The sequence below is a fragment of the Propithecus coquereli genome, unplaced genomic scaffold (genome assembly GCF_000956105.1).
Source record: "Propithecus coquereli isolate 6110/MARCELLA unplaced genomic scaffold, Pcoq_1.0 Scaffold203, whole genome shotgun sequence".
NCBI lineage: Eukaryota > Metazoa > Chordata > Mammalia > Primates > Indriidae > Propithecus > Propithecus coquereli.
The window spans coordinates 1485771-1496150 of NW_012145301.1; the positions used below are offsets into that span (position 1 = coordinate 1485771).

Genomic DNA, 10380 nt, shown 5'->3' on the forward strand with positions numbered 1-10380 from the left:
AGAGGGGGATGAAATAAGTAAATCTTTAAATAGTGCTCTATTTAACTTTAAATAGTGCTTAGTATTATTTGATCAAATGATTCTTTAAAGAATATCTCCATTAGTGGCTGGAATCTGGAAAACAGTGGGGAGAAATTATCAGGCCACATAAACTGACCACCTATGAAGGGAGATCAAGCAGTGAATGATTATGAAAACAGTTACTCAAACAGGTTCTTTCTGCTTTTGATCAAGTAAGAAATGAACGTGCTTGTTTTTAGTGATGGTGTAGCTCAGGGATCTCCAACCTATGGTGAGTTGTATAATTATTTCATTATGTATTACAATGTAATAATAATAGAAATAAAGTGTAATAAATGTAATACATGTAATGCATTTGAATCATCCTGAAAGCATCGTCCCCCACTTTCCAGTCCGTGGAAAAATTGTCTTCCATGAAAATGGTCCCTGGTGCCAAAAAGGTCGGGGACTGCTGGTGTGGCTAACAGAGGGATTGAAATTTGGCACCTTAGTATCAAAGGGTCCCTTCCTTTTGTTCCTCCACCCCTGGATGGCCAGATTCAGACTGATCTAATTGTATTCCCTTTAAGTGCTTGGATGAAAACAGGACCAAAAGAATATTATGGGATATATTCTTCACACAAAGGGAACGCATTTTAGTGGAACACTCATGGAGTGGAAATTATCCGGTGGGACAGAGGGGACCAGAGAGGATTTGAGAGAGAGATGTAGAAAAGGGTTGAAACGCAGAGCTAGAAGGGACTAAGGGATGTGAGAAAGGATCCAAGTAGGCCTGCTTGCTCTGTCCATTGTGTGACAGAAAGGGAGCCCACTGTAACTCATTATCTGAAATTGCCTGCAGTCTGATCTTCCCCAAAAGCTCGTGGGCATGCGTGGAGGCTGCTGCCGAGGGCAAAGACTTTGAAATTTAAGATAGTTGAATTGGGGAAGTGCTTAAGACTTCTCGTAATTAACTCCTCCTTGGAAAAATAGATGTTTTTGAGTCAGAAATATTTTAAAATATATTATTTTAGCTGAGGAGCAATTTTTAGCCAGAGAGTGTTTAGCAAATAAGCTTTGGTAGTGGGTTTAAAAATATTTCTCAAGTTGATGCTGATACATTTTTTCTCCATTTGTGTGTTAACAGAACACAGAGCAAATGCATTTTCTCTTAGTTTAACTAACAAATTGGGATGAAATACACAGCTTGTGTATGGATAAATGTCAAGAAGAAAAACCGAAGTATACTTTCAAGCGAAATTTATTAGATGTCTATTCAAGAAAAACACAATGACCTTTGCTTGTAAGAATTCAAAGTCAATTTCCTGAAAGCCAGGTATGAATATTTTTCGTTTTAAAATCAGATACAGAGAGTAGAAACAGTAATTTTTCTTAAATATGACAGGCAACAGATATTGAAGTCTTTTCTCATAAATGGCATCAAGAGAGAATTATTCATATATCGGCAAAGCTGCATGCAGTTGACTTAATTTCAAACCCAAAGCCTTTAAAATACAAAGCTGTTTGTGAACTTGACAGTGATCAAGGCAGGCTACTCAAAGATGTTTCTTTACCACCGTCTTCCTAATGAACTTCCTCTGTAATCAGTATTTATGTACATTTCAATTTGGCTTCTAAGATCTCTTAAATTCATAAACTTTTGCATAAATGCTATCGGACAGAATCGCACCATCAAGAGGTGCTTGTGATCTGTGAGATATGTGAAGAATAATCTGCTGAAAGTGTTTTTGAGCTTAGTTTAAGTGCAGGATAAAGACAAATTAGGAAATTCCCCTGTTTTCTCAACAACTAGTCTGTACAAAAGAAAGAGCAAACATAACGTACAAAATTCTAAAGTCTACGTACATTGTGAAAAGATCAATCACTGTCCACGGAAGAAATGCCATAAAAAGTTTTGTCTATAAGGTGCTCAAGATCCAAAGATGAATAGTTCTTATGAAAAGTCATAAGAAATACAAAGCTAGTTCTCGGAGTATGTGTAATTCAGGCACTGTTAACCATATTAAATCTTTCAGATCCCAATATCGTTTTGTAAATTTCTGCTTCAGGGCAGAAAATATAACCTGAATGATTTAACATTGTCTCTAAAAAGTGCCTAATTTATTCCTAGGAAATATTTTACACACACCAGGAAAATCAGGCTCAACATATTCCTGTCTTCAAATGTAGCCAGGATTCTGAGTTCCATAGAAGAAAAATAATTATCATAGTAAAAATAATTGTATTGATCATAATCCTTGCTAAAGCCAACCTTAATACCTGTGATGGTTCTGTACTCTATTTCTATAAAATAATGTGTAGGACTCTTTTACATTTCCATAAAATGTACAACATATCATATGGACTATATGTTTTCATACAATCTCAAATGTGTATGTGTACACACAGTGAAATCTTACCCACTAGTATTGCTTACTGATACTTTCAAGTGTCTATGTTAGAATAATTCTTTGCACCTCTCACTAACACTGCTTTTACTTAAATTTTATCAGATAAATAAAACACTAAGAATTCATTGTTCATGATGCTAATTATTACATTTTAATATAAAATAGCAATGCAACTTTACAACACAATAGCTTTTTTCCCCCCTGTAGTCTAACTAAACCTCTTGTATTCTCATGATTATTACCAAAGGCTCTTATTCACTGACTGTTTGCAGTTCTAAAAAGTACAAAAAAATTGCAGGAAAAGACTCCTATTTGAAAACTCACATTCAATCAACAAAATCGCACTCATCCAAATTAACTTTCCTACTCTTGCCCTAGAGGTTGTAATCACTGTGCATATTACAACATATAAGTGCAGGCAAACAATAGCTGAAGTACAGTTGTCATATTGTGTAAACCAGGACACTAGGCAAACTCGTGAAAGGAAAATACACTGCCAAGCTAAGAATGTGAAAACGCAAACCACCACATTTCCTAATACACAATCTTCTGGTTGCCTGAGGGGAGAACACCTTCCAGAGATGTTGAAATATGACCATGAGATTGGAGAGCCTCTTGGAGACTTTTTGTTTGTTTGTTTAAATCCTTAAATATTTTAATCTAAGTATAATGATTTTTTTTTTTTTTTGTGATCTCACATTTCGACTTTTCAAAGTTTAGAGCAGAGAGCAGCCCTACGCGCTTTCTCATGGAGGCCAGTGTGCGCATCTCCCCCAGGCCGGCGGTGGCGGGTACTCTGCTGGTGGTTTGGTGGCAGGTGATGATGGTGATGGCGAGTTGGAAACCATAAGGCATGGCGACGGGAGGCCTGCGGCATGTGTCAGGCGAGCGTATGAAGACAAGCGTATGAAGATGCGTTGCTGAAATGCAGCATAAATAAGGAGGGAGAGTGATTCACAGCCTCTTGACATAGTTTCCGGGAAAAGTACCAAAGAATTTGGTTCTTCTTGAGGTTCCTGAAAATAGAAGCAATAAATGAAAGGAGGGTAACAAGGATGAAGTATCAGTTCTTATACGTGGGCTTGAGCACGTCCCATTTACAAGGCTTCATTAAGAGAGCAACCCCCAGGGGTTTGGGAGCAGAAGGAAGACAAGACACGTCAGGAAGACAGGAAGACAGGAGAAGCAGTGTTTGCTGCCTAAGTGATGTGCCCCCCTCATGTCAGGCTAAACCACACTCAGCCTCAGCCTGGCAATCTAAAGGGAAGGAGGGTCCTCCGGAGGAGGTGGGTGGTAGAACTCAGCCTGCAGCTGCAGAAGAGGAGTGAGGATGAGGAGCAAGGAGGGAGGCTGGCAGGGTGATAGGAGGAGTGGAAAATCCTAAGGCAAGGGCTGCCCAGCGGCCAGAGGCTCCCTTGACACGGGCGTGACATTAAGCCATTATCAGGGACACTGTCACTGTCAAAACAGTTTTATTATCTCATAGAAGATCACGCTCAATGCTACATCACTCATTTAAAAATAGCACTGGGCTTTTCTAATTCTGTAAGTGGAAAAAAAAAATAGCGCTATTTTATGAGGCCAGGGCCCCTCATAAAATAGAGAAATTTTGAACAATTCACAAAGTCACTAACGAAAAAAAGAAGCTTAACTACCATTTTCGGGTGGGGTTCTATTACTGGGCAGGATTTCTAATGTGAGTGTTAAACCCAACGCACAAATGACCATCATCATAATTCTCTTTCGTTGCAAACAACATCATCCCTTGGAAACTTTTTGTAAAGGTTGGTGCACTAAATTCTTCTTTAGGATTTCCAGCACAGATAAAGTGAAGAGGGTCTCTAAAGCTTCCTCTCTCCTTTATACTCTGAAACTTACTGTCTTGGTTTGATGACTGTTCCCCTTGCTCCCTGGGTTGGTAAGCCAGTTTACTCTGCTGCTAGATGGGAATTCATGGAAGTAGAACCAGGGGCTTGTGTCTGCAATGTGGCCTCAGTTATTTCATTATTTCGCCGCTAATGGATGTGTCTGGAGAAAGACCACATTTCCTTATCTTTTCTCTTCTGCATCCTCCTGTGCCTGTATTTTTTTTTCTTTTACGTGTTTCCTCTGTGTCCCAGTGTGTGATAACTTTTGTCTATGAATGTTTTCTCAGAAAACCTCTTGTCTTCTTTCAAGATGGTAAGAATGGGATTTCCTTTTAAGTGGGAAGAATGAAACGTCTCTCCACTTCTATCACAAGTTAAAGCTAAGGTGAGTCATTGGACTTTTAGGGCACCTACATCAGACCTAGTAAATGAGTTTTTCACATAATCTTGCTCCCTTTCAAATTAGATCCTCACTGAGGATAACTAACATTTTCCATGGAACAGAGCGTCGATATTTCTCATCTGGGGACAATTTTGTTGTTATTGTTCTTAGATCTCAGTCTTTTCAGGTTGGTGCCATTTAAAGACATTTTCTTCTCTCCGTTGAGTTGGAAATAAAACTAGCAGAAAATCACATACACCCAAAGAAGTAGATACTAAACTATATTAAAAACGCAGTAGCCTTCGGATTACATTGTGCATATGGATGTATGAAAGATCAAAGGCCTTATGAATTCGAAAGAAAGCTTGACTATCACAGCAAACCATGCAAGTGAACAAACTCAGCAAATTATAAAATAGCCAAATGTGTCTGAAAAGATGGACACATACCCACAAACCACCCATCATCGCACTTTTCCATCACGTCAATGACGTCACTTTCTCGGAGCTCCAGCTCATCTTCGTTCCTAGGAGTATAGTTATACAGAGCCTGAAACCTTAAACGGGACAAACGAGCGTGTTTTAAAAAAATCTTTACATCTTTGTGAAACTGTAGAAGAAAGCACAATATTCATTTTACCCTTAATGTTTCTATTTTTATCAACATATGATATTGGGTAGTGAAAGTCTGGTAAGCATGTAAAATAAATAAGCAATATTTAGACTTTCATAGAAATTAGACCACTCTAATAACATTTTGAAACTCACAACGAGGAATATTCATGAAAACTTGTAACATACATGAATCAGATTATAATATTTTAACATTTCTAAGTCAGACCTGCATTTTAATTGTCCAATATAATGTCCATCACCCGGACATTACATGATAGTACAGAAATATAAAATAAGTGATATTTGCATTATTCAGCTATATAAAAACAAGAAGGAATCACATTTTTAGCTAGCCATCATCAGAAGCAAATAATTGAGGCTTGAAAATTGAAATTTCAAATGGTTCTAAATTGGGATACACAACATGTCTCAGACACATGTGTTCCACATCACTATATGGGAATCACAATAAAAGGGATGATCATTTTTCACCAAGATGAATTCTTTAAATCCATTTAAATTAGTGTTTCCTGAAGATTTAGAATTTGAAAATTTGATGCAATTCACCTACGAAGTTGAGTGGATGAATTCTACACACAGTTATCAACACACATTGAGTCAATCTCAAACGTAGATTATGGACGTAAATTCCTTTTAAAAAGTGGGTCCTGGGGAAATTGTGTTTGATTTTAAAACTCCTTCTCAAAATAATTTTATATAAAGAAGAATTAATTACTGATAGAATGCTACCACTTTACTCTCCCTGGCCAAATTCTCTGAGAGCATATATTATGGTGACACTGATCAGTAATGAATCTGTGGTAATAAAGTAGCATATACTTGAATGAATAGACTGGCATTTAGGAAAGTGAGGACAGAAATGACAGCAGCTGACAAGGTCAGGAGGAATTTGACATGCACGTAACATGCAAACTTCTTCATTATATGACTGAAACAATACTAGTACTGTGAGAGGGATTTAAAAAAAAATGGGTGCATTTGTTTCTTCTGCTTTTCATAACAGTTATGTGATTCTGCTAATGTAAGAAAATAAGAACCATATTCTAGGGAGCTTTATATTTTTTTACATCAACTTTAAAAAGTTGATAATATTAAATGCTACTCTGGAACGAGACTGATTTATTTCTAATTACTTTATTGAGTCAGAATATCATATTTTGGTAGAACAAAACTCTTCTATTGCTTGTACTCCAATATCATGTCATAAATAAGAAACACTGATCCACTGGCTTCCCTCTCTGTGAACTTTTTAAGATTAATGGACTTGTATAAAGTTGACTTTGGGGGAGTCTGGAACAATGTTAATAAGATGGGGTGCCTAACATCCTTTCTTAGAAAACATTGTCTTCCCTGGCCTTTGCCAAAGCCTGAAATTCCCACAGTAGAGATTCTTCCCCTGTTAATACTTTGTCCTTCTAGTAAGCCTTTTTAGCCACTTATCTTCTTTTGAGAATGGGCTTTCTGAGGTCTATTGTAGACAGAGAGGATTCTGATCGTGGGGACGGGTGCAGAAGAGTGCCGGAGTCCCAAAGCAGCGGTGAAAGAGACAGGGAGGTGTTGCAAACAAACATTACCTGATGGGGATGTTCGCGTGGTACCAGCCTTAATAGGAGTAGGCAAATTAACCTGTGGTTTGTGTTAAGGACTTGATCGTGGAGCCGCTTGGGTGAAGGGATGATATTTTTTGTATATCCCGGAGGAAAGCTGGGATATAGCTTCCTACACGGTCCCTTTTCCAATTGCACCTTTGAGAGAGCTGGTCATTCCTGGGCTGCTATTTCGATGGATATACACAGCACCTCTCACTTCAGGACAACTGATTCTCTGATTGAGTTTCTCAGGCTTCAGCCATCACCCTTCACCCGGGCACCTCTCCAGCCACTTGTGGGGACAGGGCCTCCTTAAAGACCACAAACCCCAGCTGCTTGAAGAATCTAAAGGTCCCAAGAGTTGAGAAACCAAAATTGGCACGGACTCACACTTTATTTTTGTATGACGAAAGCCAGCATATTTGTCTAAATTTACTTACCATTCTGATTTAATTAGTCCACCAAAAAAAAAAAAAAAAACTCTAACAAAAAACAAAAAGGAGTTTTATGGAAACATAAACCCTCCGGAAATCCTCCTACCTCTGCTGGCTTTCAAAATCAGTGTTGCACGACAGGAAATGTAGTCGAATTGCAATTAAAAATGCTGTTTTGAAAGATGTGGTGGTGAGATGAATGATGGCGGTGGGGTCAGGACGCCTCAAAAAGAAATCTGTCTTTCCAGGAGGAAATGCTAAGCCAAACTAGAAACCCTCTCTACAACTTGCACCTTTTTCCAGAACTGATTTCACCGAAACTCTGAATTGTAGTGACATAACATTATGTTCCTTCTTTCACACAAAACCTATTCTGTTTTTTAAAACAAAGAGATTAAGCGACACCCTGTAATCCCACGAATTCAGGCTGTAATCAAATAGAAACTTAACAAAGAATGTTTCTGCAATGTCCAAAGCAGGACTTTGAAAATGTGTCTCCCTCCCACCTGTGGCCTCTGTGGTTTCTTAACAACCAAATGACCATGCAGGATGTGTTAACTCCACATCACACAAAACGGTGTGATAGAACACACGCTTGCATTCATAAACTCCTTCAGAGCTGTTTAATATAAAATGCTGGTGATGCAATAAACCTAAATCGCCCTGGAATTTATTTTTTGTGACATGATCCTATCATCATTTGTGTTTATAAGAGAACAAAGACTTTAGAATTACAAGTCATATTTAAAGTTTTCCAATTAAGTTTTAAATCACATTTTAAATCATTATTACTTCTAACCTGTTCTTTCTACTACAGAAGACTTTCCCTCAACAAGAACACCTTTCTGGCTGAACTCTGCTCAGCGAGAGTCGCTAAGTTTCAGGGCCGTGAGGACTGAGGAGGGACCCGGCCACTCGCCAGGACCTGCCACGAGGAAGAGTCCAGGTGAGCAGAGTGTGGCGGTGGCCTGGGACTCCCTGTGTGTGCTGGGGCGCGCCTGGCACGGTTTAGGTCCACGAGTGCACCTTCCCAGGGTCTAGCTCCTGACTCACAGGACAGGCAGTAGCCAGGAGAAGTGCACAACCCCTGAACACCTTTCACGGACAAAACGGGGCCGAAAAAGACACACACAGAAAGAGAATCTTAAAGACAATGTGTGACACCTTCAGGTTGATTTAACTTATCTATCAGAAAGGAGAGAGAATTTGAAGAGGAAGTTCAAAAAGGCATTGTCCTGGTGCAGTGGAAGGAATTGGACGTAACTGAGTGACAGTGAGTGTTTTAACATTGTCATTTTTCAGAAGGTCCTTCTGAGCATGTCACTTTGGAATTATGTTATTAACATCACTTTAGGTCTGTTTTTACATGTAGACCTACCTTTACGGTCTCCAAATAGATATAAAAACAATGCGAGAATATTTCTGTGTGTCTTTAAAGCTGTAGTTACTAGTTACACGGCCGGCAGAGCAGAGGAGTCAGGAGTAAATCTTAGGAATCACTGAAGCATTGGAAGGTTTTTCTAGTGCATAAATTAAAACCTTCTTGTAAAACCATGGGTTTCTTTTTAAAATTAGTTTCTGATCCTGTCATAAAAGATGGGGACTATTGCAATTTCTCTTAATTTAGGAGGTCTCATGGTAGTGACTTTGATCTCTTTCCCTTGCCAAGTTGTACCATCTTACATTTTGGTACATCAATTTTCCACTTTGTGGGTCAAGGTTAGTCTTGAATTTAGAAGATAAGAAGAATACTTACGGTTCCCCCCCACCTTGAATGTTTTCATGAGTAAACACAGGACGCTGTGGCTGAAATGAAATGATTTTCAATGTAATCAATGTTTAAACTGGTACTAATTAAAAGATAATTTGGATAATGGCATGGTACTTTTCTTGACATTGAATATTTCCTGTTGTAAAAAACCAAGAGGAAGGAAAAAACCAAATAGAGGGTTTTCTGCAGGATTAATAATTAAAATATTTTGAAGGGTGCTTTAAAGTAAATCAAAATAACCAATGTCCAAATGTTTTGAACACATCTACAATCTAGTCTGCTTAAGCTTTAAAGAAAAGTTGGAGTTTTGTCCCATTGATTTTTCAAAGGCCAGGAATACGGCAAGAACATGGACGGCAAACCACTAGAATAGGGAGTATAGACACCTTCATACAACCTTATTCTCCAGCGTTTTCTCAAACAAGCAGAAAATAAACCACATTTAGTTTAACAGCAAAATACCCACATTCATTCTTTAAACTTTTCCTTCACAGACGACATTTTCACATACAGTACACGTGGAAATATCAATAGGCAGACATCCCATGCTACATTTGAATTAACATTCTCTGTTCTCAGTGTGGGGAAAACACATGCAGTTTTAAAAAGAGAAAACAGAGAACTTTTAGAATGCAACAAACAATATGCAGGTAACATGTAACATTTTACCTTAGAAGAGAAATATTGGTAGAAATTCCCAGTGCACTGAACTCTCAAAAGAGTTTCCTTTCTTTTTAAACTAAGCATCAAGACCAGTATCTGTAATAGATACTTATAATATTGGAAATGATAAGCCTTAGCATCCCACATATCCACATTAAAATTTCAATGAATGAAAGTTAATATGTTTGTTGAACACATACGCTCAGTGTAATTTATATTGATTACCTACATGGTATCTTTTAGGGAAAAATGCATACAATTCATTCACAATACATTTTAAAAGCATTCTCTCTTCTACATGATAGCTACATGGTTAAATAACAAAATCAGAATTTGCATGGCAATTACATGAGTGACTTTTTGAAGACGACTGAATTAGTTATTAGATCCATGTCCTTAGACATCAGGACCAGTTCTTGGATTTGCATAGTTATGTGTAGATTACCAACAGGCCGGAAATTTTTTTTTTTCCTGCAAATTGTCCGTAGAAACCACACTGGCCCCAGCTTGGATGGGGACTCTGGGGTTCTTTTCAGTCTATGAGTCTATGATCTGCCCCCTTCCTAAATTCTTTACTTACCCCCTTCTATCCAAGCTGTCTATCTAGCATAAGACTAGGAACTCACA

General features: G+C 38.2%; 1 protein-coding gene across 8 annotated transcripts in view; it reads right to left on the reverse strand.

Moving 5' to 3' along the window:
• Nucleotides 1-1243: 1243 nt before the first annotated feature.
• SORBS2 (sorbin and SH3 domain containing 2) overlaps nucleotides 1244-10380 on the reverse strand; it is a 73644-nt gene continuing 64507 nt past the window's right edge. For 6 of the 8 annotated variants that reach the window (XM_012644012.1, XM_012644009.1, XM_012644015.1 and 3 more), the window contains 3 exons: nucleotides 9076-9125; nucleotides 5111-5217; nucleotides 3305-3427 (listed from right to left, as the gene is read on the reverse strand). In XM_012644012.1, coding sequence (XP_012499466.1) covers nucleotides 3366-3427; nucleotides 5111-5217; nucleotides 9076-9125 — 219 coding nt within the window. In that variant the 3' untranslated portion in view covers nucleotides 3305-3365. Of the gene's footprint in view, nucleotides 3428-5110; nucleotides 5218-9075; nucleotides 9126-10380 lie in introns of all 8 variants that reach the window. The other 2 variants (XM_012644010.1, XM_012644014.1) reach the window with 1 other exon arrangement.